Source organism: Pygoscelis adeliae, unplaced genomic scaffold (assembly GCF_000699105.1).
Source record: "Pygoscelis adeliae isolate BGI_AS28 unplaced genomic scaffold, ASM69910v1 Scaffold679, whole genome shotgun sequence".
In the NCBI taxonomy this organism is placed as follows: domain Eukaryota; kingdom Metazoa; phylum Chordata; class Aves; order Sphenisciformes; family Spheniscidae; genus Pygoscelis; species Pygoscelis adeliae.
In genome coordinates, this window is record NW_008825552.1 from 39,617 (window position 1) to 58,090 (window position 18,474).

An 18,474-nucleotide genomic window follows, 5' to 3' on the forward strand; every position below is an offset into this window, starting at 1 on the left:
GCCGGGGAATGGTGCCCACAAAGGCCCCCCCGGCCGCCGGTGGGGGGGGGGGGGGCACCGAAGGGCCGCACCTGAAGGTGTGCGGTCAGCTCCCTGTATTTTTTGATGGTCTGCTGGTAGTCGGCCACGGTCTCCTGCGCAGCCTCCACACGCTTCTCTGCCTCGCGGACCCGCGCCGTCGCCATGTCCAGCTGCTCCCGTAACTCCAGCTCTGTCTCCCGGGCGTTTTCCTGCAGCTCGTCATTCATCTCGTTCATGGCTTCCTGGCAAGGAGGAGGCAGCACGGCACGCGGTTACGCCACAGCCGAGCAAGCAAGAGCAGTTGGGCATTTTCGGAGCAGGGCAGAGGGGCGCCTGTCCCGGTTTCGGCAGGGATCGAGTTAGTTTCCTTCCTAGTAGCTGGTACAGTGCTGTGTTTTGGATTTAGGACCAGAACAATGTTGATAACACAGCGATGTTGTAGTTGTTGCTGAGCAGTGCTTACACTAGTCAAGGACTTTTCAGCTTCCCGTGCTCTACCGACTGGGAAGGCTGGAGGGGCACAAGAAGCTGGGAGGGGGCACAGCCAAACTGGCCAAAGAACATTCCATACCACGGGACGTCATGCTCAGTACATAAACTGGGGGAAAGCTGGCTGGGGGGGGCTGCTGCTTGGGGACTGGCCGGGCATCGGTTGGCGGGTGGTGAGCAATTGCATTGTGCATCGCTTGCTTTGTACGTTCTTTTATTATTGTTGTCATTATTATCACTATTTTATTTTATTTCAATTATTAAACTGTTCTTATCTCAACCCACGAGTTTTCCCTCTTTTACACTTCCCATTCTCTCCCCCATGCCACCCAGCGAGCGGCTGTGTGGCGCTCAGTTGCCGACTGAGGTTAAACCACGACAGCACCCCGGGGTGCAAGGGGCATATTCTGCAGAGCAGAAGAGTGCACCGCTCGGAAGCGGCACCGAGTGCAATGCCTCTAGAGAGGTTCCCCAGCCCCCTCTGGCACCCCTGCCAGGCAGTTCCCGGTGCCTCGGGCAGCCTCACTGCCAGGCAGTCGGCTGGGCCAGCCCTCGCATCAGCCCAGCCGCACACCAGGCACGAAGGAAGTGGCGCAAGCCCTCCAGTACCGGCCCTCACTCCAGAGGAGTCCGTCTTACCAGGTCCCCAACAGTCTCACGCAGCTCCCGGACCTTCTCCTCCAGGTCTAAGTTTCTCTCCGTCAGAGTCTCCACCATCTCTTCAGCACCCAAAGCAGCATCCACCTGCAAGCACGCACCACATCACGCTCCAACCTGGAGCTCAACACACTGCAGCAAGCAGCTCAAAAATCCTTTTATACCACCGTGGGATCACCCTGGCAAACTGTGGGACGTGGCTGGTAAATCCATCTCCCTGTCCTGAGGTGAGGATTTGCCAGACAGTGCATAAGCTCCCTCCTGGTAGCAGAGAACAGCATGCCTCAGGAGAGCAAACAACTCAAACCAGAACAGCGCGCAGCCCCAGAAGGAAGGGCACGTGAAAAAAAGAGGCTTGGCTTTGGCTCTTAGAGATGTACTGGCTCTTTAGCTGCAGCATCAGGGCACAAGGTTGAGCAGTTCCAGGTCAGTGTAAACAATGCTGACCTTCAGGCTGAGTCTTCGCAGACTTGTGACAGTGCTTTCCAAGCTCTCTGTCCCCCCTGAGGACCTAGGGGAGTGGTTATACGCTTACAGCATCAATGGAGGAATAGGCATTTCAGTCCCTTTGCATTAAGAAGCATCACCTCTGCTAACAGCCCACCTTCTACGTAACTCAGGCTAATGCTCAGAGAGCGTGAGGCCAGCGTCCCTCCAGAACAGCAGTTCGGAGGAATTGCACAGGCTGCTCTGCAGTGAACGTAGATCCTTCCTGAGGGCTTCCTAAGGGCTGCCCCACACCTGCACCGACGTCTCAGTCTGGCCAGGAACAAGCCTCATGAAGATCACCCAGGCAGGAAGATGTGATGGCTCAGCACCGAGCAAGCAGCAAACACAGATCAGCCTTGGAAAGCACGACATATCATCCATGTCCTGTGTTCAAGAGCCACCCTGTGGCCAGCACAGTTCCACTGCTGGAACAGGGTTTGCTTTTGCACAGGGACCCAGAAGTATTAGTCCCTGCAGTGGTATCGCCGAGCGCGGCTCTCCAAGAGTGACTGACAGAAAGCGCTCTGTGCCAGGGGGTGGCCCAAGCTTGCCCGACAGCAGTTGCTCAATGCTCCAAACGGCCCCAAACTTCCCCTCCCTGCCCATCCTTCCCCCAGTGGACTCACCTGCTCCTTTAGCTCATCAACCGTTTTCTCCGCCTGCTTCACCTCCTCCTGAAGCTTCTCCCTCTGCTGACGCAGGGACTCCAGCTCCGTGTTTTTCTTCTCCATTTGCTTTTGAAGCTTCACGTGTTCCTGCTTCTCTGATGCAGACAAGTCCCGCATCCTTTGACAGAGCAACCAGACCCATCACAAGCCCAGCAGAGACCCAGGTACCAGAGCAAGAGAAGCCATCCGCTTCCCAGACACTGCTCTTGGGGGGCACCAGCAGAGTCAAGACCCCCCCTCCCCGGCCCATGCTGGTGCTGGCTGCCCATCGGCAGCGCGAGCAGAGCTCCTTTGGAGCCTCTGGCAGCCCCTCCCTGGGGGGGGACACGAGCAGCGTCCCCAGAGAACAGCTCATTAACAGCGAGGGGTGGGCGTGAATCGGTGCCCGAGGTGGCACCTTCCTTTGAAAGAATCAGAGCGATAGAGGATGGAGAGAACAGAAGAGGAGAACGTAGAAAAACAGACAACAGAGACAGGCAGGGAAGAACAGCTGTAAATGGGACAGGCTAAAGCACAGAAAGGAAGAACCCAGTAAGCAAAGAAAAATAAGTCACATTCACAGCCTTTCACAGCGTAAGAGAGAAGGTCAGCAGCACAAAGAGACAAAGCACAGACAAGGAAAGGTGCTTCGGCACGCGCTGAGAACAGAGCTTTGTGTATATTGAGGCCCCTGTGTGACCAGCTCTGCTAACAGCCCCAAAGGGGCTCTGCCCAGGGAGTGCAAGTGCTGGGAGGTTCTCTCGCTTGGACCTTCTTTATACCTCCCATCCCAACCATGCACTGGTTTGGGAGTCCTCGCAAGGCAGTTTCTTGTGTTTCCTATTAGTAGGGGATGCTTCCACCTCCTCTACCTGTTCCTGGCCTGCAGGAGTAATTGTCTTTAAGCACAGGCTGTTTTCTGCACCAAAGGCAACACAGCACCCTGCGCGCACTGAACCACAGCCACGGGGGAGGAGTGAGGTGGGACAGTGAGCAGTGGTGTGGCTACCAGAGGGACCCCACCTGAACCTCTAGGCTAAAGCACATGTGGTTTTCAGAAAGAAAAGCCCCAAAGCCCCGAGCCCTGGCAGACGGGCTTGCCCAGGGAAAGGCAGGAGCCAGGTCCCAGGGCTGAGCAGGCTCAAGAAACCTCGAGCAGGACCTGCGCAGGAGGCGTCTGGAGAACTGTCCTGTGCAGGCTGCTTGAATAAACCTGCAGCTGTGCTGGAGAAGCAGAGCACTGCATACACAGAGAAATGAAATACAGAAGCTGTCTCTGAAGCGGCTCATTTTCTCCTGATCTACATTGGTCTCCAGTGACAAGAGATTCTCCCTTCCCTGTTGCATGCTTAAAGGAGCACCAGAGCTCAGAAACAACCCAAGACCAGCTAGCACGTGTTACATCGGCTGCTCTGGAAAAGAAGTATTTGGATCAGTGCTCTGACACAAACTCTTATGAGACCAAGACAGCATGGGCTCTCGTAGGAAAGGACGTCATCGGCAGCCTTTGGGGAGCACAGGTGGTCTCCTACCTTACAAGAGCTTCCTTGAGTCTCGCATTTTGCTCTTCCAGCTGTTTGACTTGGTAACTCGATGCTGCTCCATCCGAGCCTGCGGTAGAAAGGAAGCATTATTCCGCTTGTGCAGAAATAGCAGCTGCTAAACAGATCCAGTTCTCTTAACACCAAGTGACATTGCAAACGCCAGTAAGAGGACAGCTACGTCATACCAAGGGGAAACGCATCAGTTCCTCTCCTGCAGCTGAGCAAAACCCAAGCCTGGTGCGTAACACTGGTGCTCGCAGGCTGAGAGATTCCCCCGATGCCACCAAAGCCAGTCAGTGCAGATGAAGAACCACCGTACCAACCCGCAGACCGTACCCGAGCAGCCGCTGGGCTACGGCAGAGCAACGCGTCGCTGGATACCGTGAGTGCTCTCAGCTCCCAGCCCTCCCGGCCCTCACAATTCAGTGAAAGCAACCTCAAATCAAAGACCTTGCTCATGGCAGTAATTTCCACATCTCCCTGCAGACCACTCCTGTCCTCCCAACGTTTTTCCCAGCCCCTCGACAGGTCTACCTTTCTGTCACATCCCTCAGCCTGCCTGCCTGATCATCTGCGGCTTCCGCAGGTTTGATTTTTTTCAGGTGAATGCCAATACTACAAGTGTTTAAAGGCTGGCTCGTTTCCTGCTGTGTGCAATTTTTAAAGCTCACCTTGAACAGCAAGAGCTAAGAGGCCCCAGGGGAATCAAAACAAGGGTAATGCACTGGTTTTGAAGCTGTGCGCAGAGCAAAGCTGGGAGCTTGGATCAGCAAGCAACAAAAGCAGCTGCGTGACCTCCCACATAAAGTCTGTCCCAGTCAAACACCTTTTGGAGTGGGATCCACTGTCCCCAGGGAAAATGACAAGCATTAAAACTAAGCCTGAGCTCCTCTAAGCCCAGGACAGGACGACTTGTCCCCAGACTCAAAAGTGCAGCAGCTCCATCTCTGCCTTCTCAGTGAGGCCGGGACCCAGGTGAAGACGAAGCTGAGCTGCTGCCTGCTGCTGACCTGCCCACGTGTGACGGTCGTACCTGCGCCTGCCGAGCAGGGCTGGGGACGCAGCGGAAAGCCCCAGCGGCTGCCGGGGGAAATCGCAGAGGCAAAGCCTCAGCCCTACCGCAACCAGCAGCGAGGAGCCACCACTGCTCCAAAGCAGCCAAGCGTTCTGCTCCCCAGCGAGGAGCTCCCCTGTGAAGTGGGACCCAGGCTGAGACCGCCCGAAAGCCGACCCCTTCCTACCCTTCTCTTCGATCTCGTGCTTCAGGATCTCCAGGTCCATCGTGAGATATTCCACCTTCTCTTTCAGGGAGTCCACCTCCTGCTGCAGGGACTCTGCTCGCTCTTCTGCCATCTCCTTGTCCAGGGTTGCCATTTCAATCGCATCAGCGGTGTCTGCCATCTCCTCCATGTAGCGCTCCTTGGCTTCCAAGGCATCTTTGGCTTCCTGCAGTCAAGCACACATGAGTGAGAAGACCCTGGAAGCCCAAGGCCAACGATAGAGACACCCCTCTCACAAAAAACGAGCCTCGGACAATTACGTCTCTCATGGTTCTCTCACAGGAGGATCAAGTCCAATTAGCAGCAGCTTATCTGAGCTGAGAGGGGAAGGCCCACTGCCAGTGCTCCAGGGTGCCCATCTCCACTCCCTGAGGCCTCTCCCCTGCTTCACACCTTCTCCCATCCACAAAAGAGCCCAGCAGAAAAACGATCTGCAGGTGAGGAGAGACAGGTACGAAGACAGAAAAGATGTAGGCTTGTACTGGAGCAGACAATCACGTAAATCACTGGGGAAACAAACCAAGAATCCACCCTGGAAAACCAGGGCAGAGAGAAGCAAAAGCTCTTTTGCCAGCAGGGCTGGAGTCCTGCCGTCTGCCTGGGAGCAGCAGGCACGGGTGCCAGGAGCAGGTAACCCGTCCTTGGGGAGGAGAAAAAAAAAGGAGGGAGAGCAGAAACCTGCAGCAGACACTTCAAATGACACCCAAAGGCAGGGCCCAGCAAGAGCAGAGCGGCCACAGGAGAAATGTTCTCGATAACGAGCGACACTAAGATTCATTAGCACCAAAGCCCTGTGGCTTTCGCTGGCAGTGACTCATACCAACCAGCCCTGCAGGGCAGGAACTCAAAATGCATTAGTTTAGCTAAAGGGAGATGAGTTTTAACAAATCAAAGTCTACATAAGAAAGTCAGGATCAGAACCCCCCCCAGGAAGCCACCGGAGAGAGGAACCCACTCCAGAGCAGGCCAGGAAAGACACAGCGCGTGGGGAAGGGAGCACCCATTTGCACCCCCGTCACCGGAGCAGGGAGGACTCGCACGCCCAGCACTCGCAGGGGCTGAGGTGGGCTGGGACCCCTGCAGATCGTCTGCTCCAACCCCTGCCCAAGCAGGGGCGGCTGAGCCAGCTGCCCAGGACCCGGTCCGGTCGTGTCTCACACATCCCCAGGGACGGAGACTCCAAACGTCCCTGAGCTACCTGCTCCAGTGTTTGATCACCTTCACAGGAAAAAGGCTTTTTCTTATGTTTAAACCGAATTTCCTGTATTTCGGTTCGTGCCCCTTTCTTCTTGCACTCTCAGTGGGCACCACGGAGAAAAGTCTTTACTTCCCCCATCGGGTGTTTATACACATCGGTGAGACCCCTCGCAACCCCCCTCAGCCTTGCCAGATACCCGTCACGACGCACTTAGCTCAGAGGAGGCTCCAGAGGACTGGCTCATCTAATCGCTGTTGGAGAACAGCTCCTGAGATGTTCCAGCTTGCTTCAGCCCAGTTCCCAAATAGACTCAATGCTGATTATCAACTCAGTCCAACAAAGCAAAAGCTTATATTAATGCTGTACTTAAAACGAAACCACATTGGGATGTAACTGCTTTAAGCCGTGAGTACTGTACAGGAACATACTGCTCAATTCCTGAGTATACTGCTCTTAACGTATCGCAGAAGCAAGCAAGAGGAAGGACAAGCTGCTGCTTCACAAATATTGGAGAGTCAAAGACAAGCGCAGGGCAAGAAAACTTCCACCGCGCAGGTGCGGCACTTTTAAAAAAAACGTTCAAGACGTCCAGGCATTGGGACAGCGGGAAAGTTTAGGCTGCACGATCAGCTTCGGGAGAGACGAACAGATCCCGCGGCACCACCAGTGAGCCTCTCCCTACAGGGCTGCTCTCCCAGCTGGATCGGAAACCTCAATACACGGCAATGCTCTTAAAGCTGCTGGGGTCCACTGATTTTTGAAGTCAGTTGCAAGATCTCCAGGAGCTTTACTTAAGCTTTTGAAGGTGGGACTGGCTGTTTATCAGCAGGTTTGGAATTTGAATGGTGGCCCTCCCACAGCACTGGCAGGCCCGCGACAGCAGATTAAACCGGAGAAACATGGCTGCTGCCACACTCGGACAGCCATCCTGCAAGTGGAGATGTGCGACTTGCTCCTCAACTATCGCCTTCTTCATCCCCATCTATTAAATGAAACCACCTCTAACGTCAGCTTGTCTTACCCTGCACAAGACTGAGAGTTGCACCGATAGAGGAATCGACTCATGGATAGATCAGACGTTCCTGCCCCAAAGGCCAGGCTGTCAGACAGATGGGGCAGGCAGGCAGCAAAAAGCAAAGCAAATCCTAGGACGCACAAAATCTCTGGTACCTTGGCAGGACTGCGCAAAGCCCGTCCAAAGGCTCTGTCTGCTCTGACATCTAGTGTGCTTAGAGAACGAAGCTGTGACTTCAGCTCCAGGACAAGCTGCATGTGCTACTGCCATGACGGTCCAGACCCACGCTCGCATGCTGCATTAAACATGCAGCGTAGCCTGACTGTATCTGGGATTTGCACTGGCAGCTCGATACCTAAATCAATATTTACATCGGAGAGAACAGCGATATGTGAGGCCAGAGGCCATTTTAGGACCTGGCGTGTATTCAGAAGACAGGAGTCAGGACAGCACACAGTTTAGTGCTAGCTGGTATTGCATAAAAAAACCCCACACACATTTTCAGCAATTTAATTAGCCCTGGAATCACGTCTCCCTGTGCAAGCCCCGGCACCAGAGCTGCCCAGCTCCCCAGGGATGCTCACCTTTTTGGCCTCCTTCAGACGTTTCTGGAGATCAGCCTGTTGTTCTTGCATTTTGCTCTTCCATTCTTGCACCTGCTCCAGCTGGATCTTGTACTTCTCGAGCTCTTTAAGCTTTGCTTTGTCCTCATTTCGCTTTATCTTCAGAGTCTCCAATTTCTCCTCCAGGTCCCTGACTTGAGAACGCAAATTCTCCTCCTCCTACAACATCAAACCAAGAATTACCAAAAGGAGCAGCGGCATCCTTTGGAGAGAGCTCCACATACATTAATTTAACCCACACAGAACCTGATCCATCAGCTAGCCTGTATTTTGGCATTGTTACTGGGGCAGTTTTAGAAGAACACATCACTCTACACTCGCAGCTACAGAGTCCGTCTGTCATTTTAATACAACGTACGATAAATGTTCCTTGACACACTGACAAAAAGCCTTTCGGCTGGCAAAAGGTCCCGAGCACCGTGCTTTTGACTTCACTGGGATCCATGGATGCCTAAATCCCTTAAAAACGAAACAAAAACAACCCCCACCACTAACAGGTCCAAATTCACCCCTCGGCAACTCTTCTCCTGCCTGTAGGGTCAGAGCAGAGCAACGGCATGCAAGAAACACGTTTTCATAAACAGAACCAGATCTTACAGAAAGGCTCTTTCAACACAACGTGCACGACGGTACAGACTTACAGCGGCCAGTGGTTTTAGTTATTAGCGTGTAGTTCAGAAACATGCTGACACACACACGTAGGCTGCATCTCAAACTGTGCATTCACACCACAACTTCACTGCGCTCCGGGTGAGCTGTTCCCCTTTCGTCCTCCCCCAATACCCACCCTACAGAGCACGGCAGACGTTTGTATGGGGGGGGAGGGTCTCCCCTACTCTCCCTACCCAGGGGGTCGGTGCGCGTTGTAACCCACGGTGTATCAGACCCGGTGCAGCTCTACGAGGGCGAGCCAGGCACAAGCCTAAAACCCGGGAATCCTCCTGCCTCGGCAGATCCAAGTCCTAAAATGCTCTCTGCTGTGCACCCCAGATCAGCTCGCACGGGCGGCCCAAGACCTCCGAGGCTTTTCTAGCCCATTTCCCGCACGGAGGCGGGTGCCTCGGACTGTTGCTGCAGCGCCGGTGGCTGACCAGCACCCCTCCGAATTCACCCCCTTCTGCTCTAAGCGCATTTGGGCCGCATTGGTTGGGCTTCACCATGAAACCGGCTTTACCCGGAGTGGAAGACACAGCTCGAGGAGGATACTAACGCCAGTACACAACGGTCCAGGAGTGGCTGGGCCCTGGCGTTATCTTGAGAGCAAAGCCAACGGCGGCTGAAATGAAAGCTGGCGCATGGGAAAGGGACACAGGGTTGAGATTTTCAACAAGATGCCAAAGCATCCCCACCCCCCCGGGGCTGTAAGGGTTCCCTTTCACAAGCCTCTTACGTTCCAAGGGGAAAGGCACACCTGACTCTCCTTAAAACACAGGCAGGGTGGGCACCGTGTTTCTAAATGCTGTGCTGTCACTGGAGAACTGCCCACGCAGGAAGGGAAACACCACTCAAGCAGCACAAAGGTGTCGCACAGCCACACGCGAGCTGTTACTGGAGAGTGAGTTAGGCCGAGGCAAAACCCTCAAGCTCCCCGTTACGGAGGTGACGGGGAGATTTCCACGTGCACGCTCATCAAACCAGAGCCTCGGGGCAGCGGTCACCTGGCCTTCGTGGAGACACTGAGACACTGCCGAGCTGTTCTGGAGACAGAGAATACCTTCAGTTACACCGGCCTGTCTTGAACACAAATCATACATCTGAAGTACACTCGTGTTTTACAGAACGGGAGAATAACTGAGGTTGGGAGAGGTGAGTGGAGGTCTCTGGTCCACCTCCCTGCTCAAGGCTGTGCTGAGTAGATCAGGGGCCTCATCCAGTCAAGCTCTGGCTGTCTCCAAGGACGAGGTCCCGCAGCCCCTCTAGACCCGTCCCGGTGTTTGACCACCCTCACCCTGAGAACTCTTCCCAGCCGAAACGTCCTGTGCTGCCACTCGCGCCTGTCGCCCCGTTCCCCGTCACCGCGTGCCTTTGAGGAAAGCCCAGTGTCCGTGCCGTTTAAAGAGAAAACCCCCGTTCCACCCGCGGTCCCATCTTTTCTTAATTCTGTAAATAAGCGTCGGTGCTGTACAACAGACCCCAGGCTGCCCCCGGTACCTGGACTTTACCGTCCCACTGCCCCTGGCTTGCAGCCCGCGCAGCTGCCGCGAGAGCCCTTGCGAAGAGCAGGGCAGCTGCCCGAAGCCAGGGCGACTCAGTCTTTAAGTGGCATAGTCCAGACAGCCCCCCCCCAAAGATGGCCCTGTGCTCTTCACCAGTGCCCGCCCGATCCCACAGCAGCGGCCACGTAATCCCCCAGTGAGCTCCCACCAGGGAAAACTGACCCTGTATTTGCCGGTTCTTTTTTGGCCAGATCAGCTCCCACGGCTAGAGAAAGGCTGATGCCAGCACAGCGGTACCTGGGCAAACGGCTGCGAGCAAGGGCAGGAGAAGGGGACGCGACCCCCCCCTCTTCTGGCAGTAGCACAGGGTTAAAGCAGCCTCATGACTAAAGCTTAAAAATCATGAAGCCGGGTGAAATTAAGGAACAGATTTTGAAAAAAATCCTACGCGATGTCAAGCAGCATAGGAAAACCACACAGATTTCTCCTCTGCCGCTTTCTCAACCCCGGACATACAGATGCCACCAATACTATCAAGCGAACAGTTTTTGCACCCGTTAGATAAACCGGTTACCAGAGTCCTCGTGGGCAGCTCGGGGGAGCGGGGACGTCCCTTCTTCCCACCAGGCGGTGGATTTTCCAGCCTTTTCCTCAACACACAACCTCAGAGCAAGCTCTTTGTCCCCTCATGCTATTAATTCTTTGCCCTCATGCCCTAAATCTTCCACGAGCTCTAATTGTAACTAATTAATACAAAGCAGGACGGAAGTAATGAAAAACTATTTTAAAGATCAAAAATGGAATGACTATGCTGATATAATTATTAGAAACACCCAAGTTTGGGGAAGAGTGGACCTCTCTAAGCGGTTTTTGCATCTGAAGGCAGGAGCGTTCCCAAAGTGCATCCACTGCTGGTCCCTCCGCTCCAGCCCATCCAACACCAGTGGCTGGAGGGGGCAGTGCTCAGGTCCTCCTCCGGAGCTCCTGAGCTCCTCCTCAGAGCTCAATGCAGTTGAGCTCTGCCCCCACCGGCAGGTTCAAGCTCCGACTCAGAGCCTCGACCCCCAGCATGTTCACCTGCCAAACTGCTCTGATGCCACGTGTATCCCACGGGGACCCGGGATAGCCTGGAGAAGAGGAGGCTGAGGGGAGACCTCATCGCTCTCTACAGCCCCCTGCAAGGAGGTTGTAGCGAGGTGGGGGTCGGTCTCTTCTCCCAAGGAACAAGCGATAGGACGAGAGGAAAGGGCCTCAAGTTGTGCCAGGGGAGGTTTAGATTGGACGTGAGGAAAACTGTCTTTACTGGAAGAGTGGTTAAACGTTGGGACAGGCTGCCCAGGGAAGTGGGGGAGGCCCCGTCCCTGGAAGTATTGAAAAGACGTGTGGATGAGGCGCGTAGGGACATGGTTTAGTGGGCATGGTGGTGTTGGGTCGACGGTTGGACTCGATGACCTTAGAGGTCTTTTCCAACCTTAATGATTCTATGATTCTATGAAGGCGGAACGTGCATCAGGAACCAAGTTAAGCTACGGCATTCTTCTCTTCGGAGGTGTCTTTCCAGCTTTGGTGTGTCGGCCTCTGCATTTGTCCCTGGCCAACTCCCCGCCAAGCCGTGCACGGTCCTCTCTGTCCCCCGGCCGCCTGGCTGCTCTGCTCCTCCCGCAGACCGTGGTGCCTAAACCCAGCACAGCCTTACGGGCGGTCACACAAGCCCTGCGCAGTGACCACCACCGGGACCCGTCAGAGGACCTCTAGCTCCCTTCTTCCTCGTCCTCCTCCTACCAGTACTGGTGGCGGGTTTTCTCTCCTCCTCCCCTTAGGAGCTACCACCCTCCACACCGGCAGAGCCCACAGCTTACCTTTGTGGGCGAGGGAACCGGAGGTGCCACTGGAGAGGTCAGGGAGGGAGTTGGAATAACCGGGGCCACCAGCGGCGTCTGAGCAGGCGTGCTGGGCTCGCTGCTGCTCATCTCCCCGCCGGAGGCAGAGGCTGAGCCCGAGGGCCCAGCCGTGCCGCTGGATGCTGCAGAATTGGGGGTCCGGGTGGGCTGCAAAACAACACGTCAAGAAAGGTCAGATGAGCATGTTTCAAGGGAGACAACGCTTCCACGACCGGTCCATCTCCCGACACCACTTCAGCCACTGTGTTTTCCTTTCACCAGGGTGTTTCTCCAGGCCAACCACTGTCTCCCAGACTCGCGTTTCCAGCACAGATGAAACCCAGAGTAAAATTCCAGAGGTGCTTTAGGCTCTCGCACAGGGTCGGTACTTACCCGCTGGGATAGGGACAGAGGGGAGCTGGGACTGACCACGGTCCAGCCTCAACAGGGGACCTTCCCTCGGGGGAGGGCTGAGTCAGGCACAACCCTCTGTTTTGGCAGAGAGCACGGTGACAGGGGGGACATCAACGGCAAAACAGCCCTGGCTGGAGGGAGCGCATCCGTGCCCTCGCCGTACCCAGACCTGCAGCGTGCCGAGGACCGGCACTACTGCAGAGACTCCCCGGCAGCATGAACGCTGTGGTCTTACGCTGCTCCGGGAGGACGCTGGCTTGGCCAAAATTAACAGATAATCAGTTGTTGAAGGGAAAGGTAAAATTTTATTACACCAGTGACATATTTAAAAAACCAAACTGGATCTTTTTCTGAGCACACAAGCCCTGCTTCAGGCCTGAGACAGGAGGAGTCCCTCTCCTCCCTCCTGCAGTAGCAGGGACGGTAAAAGATTGCCTCTCCCTACAAACCATGCCGATTTATTTCCTTGTGCCACCACATCTGCCTACGCTGCTGCTGCAGGTAGAGACCCATCTCCTTGCTCTTCACAGCAAGGCCAGCGCACACCCCGAGGTCCCGGGACATGAGGGCAGACCCTGCCTATCAAGTCAGCGTATCGGAGGGGATCAGAGCAGGGACTAACGCGGGTCCTCGGTAGTGTTTGCAGAGTGGAAACACGCTCCGAGGTTTTAGTGCTCCAGCTCCAGAGGATGAGACAGCAAAACCTCGAAGCACACCGAGACGGGAGCGGGGAAGGTTTCGCCCCTGTCCATCCTCCACATCTGGAAAAACAACGGGACACGTCTGCTGCTAAGCATTTGGAGGAGCCTGAGTCAGGTGCTGCTGTGCCCACGCACGTGTGCCAGTGCCACCGGCAGCTTGCTGGGGACACACCGCGGCAGGCGCCCGAGCCTGCACCCTCTGTCTGCAACTACACCAGCTGGGGGGACAAAGCACCGAATTTTAGGGGAACAGAAGGAAAAAATGAAAGAGTAGCAAGAGTTAACCAGAGTCCAGGGAAAAACCAGTGGAGCTTGGAGGAACCAGAGCAGCAGAGAGCTGCTTCATCAGTGCTTATGAGGCTGTTAATTGCTGGCTGGGAACCCGGCAGTGAGGCTGGCCATGTAACCCAGGTGACCAAGGGAAGCTGACGCCTGAAGGAAAGCACCAGGTCCCTCAGAAACCTCTGCTGTTGTCCTCACGGACCTGCATTTCTGGAGCACTCACCTCTGTGGCATCTAACGCTGTGTAAATTAATTTCCTGACTTTTTATTTTGCTCCTCAAGGTGGGCTTTTTGGTGCATTGCAGTTTCGCAAAGCGCATGGCTCACCCCAGGCTGGCCGGGGACATGCACGGACACGGCCAAGACGGGCGCAGCATCTACGCCCCTGCGCCCGCCTGCTAAAGCGGCAGCGGGACGTAGAAACCAGGCGCTCGCTTGCCATGCTGTAGCCGGATCTTCTGCCGACTCCTCGCTTGTTTTAGGCAAATCTGAGCTAACTCGACTGCAATAGCTAAAACGCCCCACGGACGGGCAGGCAGCTCAGCCTTCCCCTCCCAGGTGCGATCCCGGGCTCTCCCAGGGACGGCGTGAGCCCCTGCCTGGGAACAGTCTCCGTGGCACCCAGCCACACGCGCTATCTCCAAGAAACTACTCGAAAACAAGGACGTCGTTCTTGTTCCTGCTGCTTTAGGGATTAAAAACCCTTCACAGGGCGAGCCTTCAGCTTCTGTGGGGACAGAGCAGCATCGCCAGGGACACACCTGGTACGGCTCCACTGCTTATCGCATCCGAAGCGCTAGAAACCTTTGGAGACCTGCAACTTGGCCTTGGCAGGCAGGGTCAGGGAAGGTCCAAGGGACGTACTTTCTTCTAGAAAGGGCCAAAAATGCAGCATGGCATCCCCTAGAGCCCTCTGCACAGCTCCTGGACAACCTTCACTAACGGTTCCTATTGAAAATCCATTCCCAGGAACCCAGGAAGGTCCCAGCCGCCAGAGCAGGCGGCCCGCCAGCTGACCCCATCGGATGTGGACGCATCTGTGAGCCCGACCAGAATAGGATGCAACGGCTCGAGGGGGGCCCTCAACGCTGCAGAATGCCAGAGCAGCTGGTCAGTACTGGCAACAGCTCTGATCTCAACATGCATGCAGGGGTGTCTTCAACCCCATCTAATTCTTGCCCAGTGTAGAAGTGAGGCCAAAGGAGTAGGAGGAGGTCACGTAGGACATCCACTCACTGCTCCTCTCCAGCACAGGTTGCAGAGAACAAGAACATCGTTCAAACCGAGGGCAATGGTACGTGACCCACCAAGAGCTCTCCAGGACTTGCCCTGGTAAAGGGTAAGCTTCCAGCTGGGATTGGAAACTGGCTTAAAATCCATGCCAGCACGCAAAAGCTGCCTACCTTGAGCTCACTCCTCTGCCTCACCGCAAATGCATCCCATGGACTCACAGCAAAATCCTTGCTGTGCCTCAAGCGTTTGGGGAGGAGACATTTTAGAGGAAATTTTACCCCTACAGAAAGAGCGGTGGACTCTCCTCCTCACACTGCGCTCATATACTTCTGTCACTCTCTTTTCTTCCCCATGAGGTCCTACCTCAGCCTGGGCTCTGGCCCTACAGTGCCAAAATGACAGTTAACAAGATGTTTTTCAGAGGGGAAAGCTAGATGCCTGGCAGCTGGGATCCCAGCTGGCCTGGGACTGAATGAATCCGTCGCTGCTCTGGTTTGAGTTTCTTGTACAAGCCAGTGAAAATAAAGCCCTCCCTGCAGTGTACCCCCTGCACACAAGAGAAAAAAAAATTGTTCACCATTCACAAACCATAACTTGGCTATTATAGAGGTCTTTGAGGATTTATCTCCCCTGTTTGCTCTCCTCCAACCACGTGCCCCTTTGCAAGGCAAGTCCTGCTGGCTAGGGGCAGACCTCAAAACATGAGCGATTCTCTGTGCTGGAATCAATACTGTCCTGGATGACACCTCTTGGCTCTTACCTCTCTCCTCCAACAGACGCCCTCAAGATCCCGCTGAAAAGTACCCCACGTTAGCTAGGAAAATGGCAGTCAGTGAGAAGCAAGTTAACGTTAACAGGGACACCAAGCAGCGTGCTTTGCCAGCCAGCCAGACTGGGCATTACTGCACCGCTTTTATGCTCCGCGCCGTCAGATGAGCTCCGGCTAAGAGCACAAAGCTTTTCTATAGACATTTTGCCCAGGTAGGTTCTCCCCAGCGATTTAGACACACTCCAGAGGAGCACATCGCTCCCGTGAGCTCCTCCAGGCTCTTCACGACCAGATGGAAGGACAAGAGAAAACGCACGCTGGGGTTAGCGCTCATCGAGTTCATATTTAACACAGAGGGGACGCTCAGTGCCCCCTGACCGCAGCTGCTCACCTTGGGCCGCCGGGCGGTGGTCTGGAGGGCAACGGGAGTGGAAGGCAGAGGAGGAGAGACATTCATACAGGGACAGACAGGAGCAGAGATACAGACCGCAGCAGCACAGCAGCAGATGCAGCAGAGAACAAGGTAAAGGAAACAAAAGATATCACGGCAATTAGTGTGCATGGCATCAGGTGTACAAGCTCATTAACCCGCGCTCCCCGGGCAGCTCCAGGTGGAACCCTGCTAGCAGAGCTCCTGCGGAAACAGAGGAACAGAGCCCGGCGGCAGCTCAGCCTCCCGGTCGGGTTCTCTCGCCTAGACCAGAGATCGCTCATCGTGCTCCAGCCCCGCTCCTCCCCCTTTAGCAAGGTGCAGGACCACGGAGCCAGGGAGAAGGCCGACTGCCTCAATCCCGAACCTGGAGCCACCCCCAGACTCCAGCAGACACCCTGGGGGCAGATGCACCATTTACGTCTGAGAGACCTTTAGCTTCAAAGGCAAAATCTGGGCTGCCCGGAGTCAGCCTGGAAACGCGCAGCCACCTCGCTGCAGAGCTGCTCAGGGTTCAGCCGGTTCTGCTGACAAGGAGTGGGTTTAACTCAACGCACCTTCCCGAGAGGTCACTGGAGTGTGAGGTTGAGGCGGTTTTATTTTAAAGAAATTCCCCCCCCCCCCCCCCCCCCCCCGAAAACATGGCTTCATACATAGCTCCCCTTTGTTTTTTGGAGGGACGAGAGCAACACCAAACCAGCTGCCCACAGAGATGCTGGAGCCCCCGGGCTCTATTTCTCTTTAGTCATAAAACTCGCAGGGACAACATGGAGCTTCTTCTCAAACACTTCCACGTTTTCTTTTCATTTCTGGAAATAAAGGCATCCATGTCACCTTCAAGGCAGGACTCCCCCCAGCCCCCGAGCACACCCACCGTTTGCACATGCAGCACAGCAGTAACACAACCATCACCAAGTCGGTGCTCCCACGTCGAAAGGTGGGGCGGCCGCACCGCGTATCTCAGCACGTCCTTGCTGTGCACTTAAGACCTCAGCAGGACAATCTTCCCGTTAAGAAATACTCCACCCAAAACCGATACAACCACAGGTAACAGCGAAGCTGGCAGCACTCTTCTGCCAGCCGGCAGCGGGGGAAGCTGGACGGGCAGCGCCCTGGGTGCGGGCAGGGAGCCCCCGGGCGCTGGAAGCTATCGGACCGGGCAGAGGGAACCGCTGGCAGGGCCATCTGCTCCCCCGCTGCAGCTTTAAAACACTGGAGCACGTTTTAAAGCTTTTCACGTTCTGCTTCATTTTTTATTCTATTACCTAATCCACAGCTTAAAGTAACCGAGAACAGAAAAAGATCAATAAAAACGCTGCCATATGACACTCCCCGAGGATGCAGCCACGAGCAAGACATCTGGTCGTGCAAAGCCCGTCGGCAAACGCTCAGCCCCCCCGTCTCAGACCAGCGCAGCATCGCATCCACCACTACAGCTTCTCTCCAATATTCAGAAGCAATGGCCATATTCCCACCCAAGGCCTTGAGAAACCAGCTGAGAGATCTTGCAGCTACTTTTTTTTTTTTTTTAATATAGATTTTAACTGGACCGGTTATCAGTTCAAAATAGCTGATCATCTATTATATTACCTAGGCTAAATCCTATTTGCTCACTTCCAGCCTTTTCTAAAAGGCTGCACTCAACAGGAGGCCCATTTCAAATCCGAGGGGAAGATACCCATCTTCCATAACAGCTCCTGCTTGGCAAAATCTGCCAGGAAAATGTAATGACAACAGTAAAAGCTTAAAACCCTGAGACAAATACAGGGCTGATTTAGGAGCAGTAGTATAAGCTCTTCAGAAATACTCCAGCATCTTTCAAAAGTCCTACTAAATAAAGATTACATTGAGTGGCACTAAAAATCTGAAAACTGCTCCGAAAAAAACCCTCCCTCGAGGACTTTGCGAGCCACGCGCAGGGAGACGCTTCCACTCCTCGCCAAGCACGTGGCTCCCAACGCAGCACGTCGGGGGGGAGCTCGGCAGAGCCCCCACCGCCGGGCATGGTGCTCCCTGCCATCCTGCTGCCTGCTCTGCACGGCCAGCACCGAAAGCACCCCGGCGCGTGGCAGACACAAGCAGCCAAGGGCTGGGGCGTTTCACACCGGCAAGCGAGTCTCTACAGCTTAGCGCTGCCCGTGGCAGCAGCCGGGCGTCGGGGGAAATACTCAAGAAGCGACCGCTGAACCCTTCCCTACTGGGCTATGGGGTGGGGAGAAGCTGAGCATCTTCCCCGACTCAAACCTTACCGAACCCTTAAAAAAAGGGAGAAGCTTCTTGGTAACCTCCTCTAAAAGCTAGCCACGCTAAATGACAGAGAGTAATCCTGGTTTCATGCCTCCTCTGGTGTAAGGTGGAAGGCGTTTTCGGTCCCCATCCACGTAACGCCACGTGAAGACCATAAAAAGCTGAAGCATCAGCTCCGAGATCCCCCGGGTGAGCAGCTCCTCGGCGAGGGGGGCAGAGAAATGCTCTGCTGCTCTCTGGCAGGGCCGGAGGGCGACCGGGCTCCCCGCCGCCCCGGCCGTCCTCCTCTCCACCCGGCTGTCGCACAGCGCGCCTCGTGTCAGCAATTCGCCCGCTGTGCTCTACGAAGCACTTGCAAGCGGCTGGCAGAAAGGTGGCTGGGTTGGGGGACTGGCTTTT

The 18,474-nt window shown here is 55.2% G+C and overlaps 1 protein-coding gene across 1 annotated transcript in view; it reads right to left on the reverse strand.

The window, feature by feature from the left end:
- DCTN1 (dynactin 1) overlaps positions 1-18,474 on the reverse strand; it is an 80,539-nt gene that overhangs the window by 12,925 nt on the left and 49,140 nt on the right. Inside the window, exons 5-11 of the mRNA XM_009332114.1 lie at positions 11,979-12,167; positions 7,925-8,122; positions 5,089-5,293; positions 3,836-3,914; positions 2,283-2,442; positions 1,150-1,254; positions 72-263 (exon numbers count right to left, since the gene is read on the reverse strand). Coding sequence (XP_009330389.1) covers positions 72-263; positions 1,150-1,254; positions 2,283-2,442; positions 3,836-3,914; positions 5,089-5,293; positions 7,925-8,122; positions 11,979-12,167 — 1,128 coding nt within the window. The remainder of the gene's footprint in view (positions 1-71; positions 264-1,149; positions 1,255-2,282; positions 2,443-3,835; positions 3,915-5,088; positions 5,294-7,924; positions 8,123-11,978; positions 12,168-18,474) is intronic.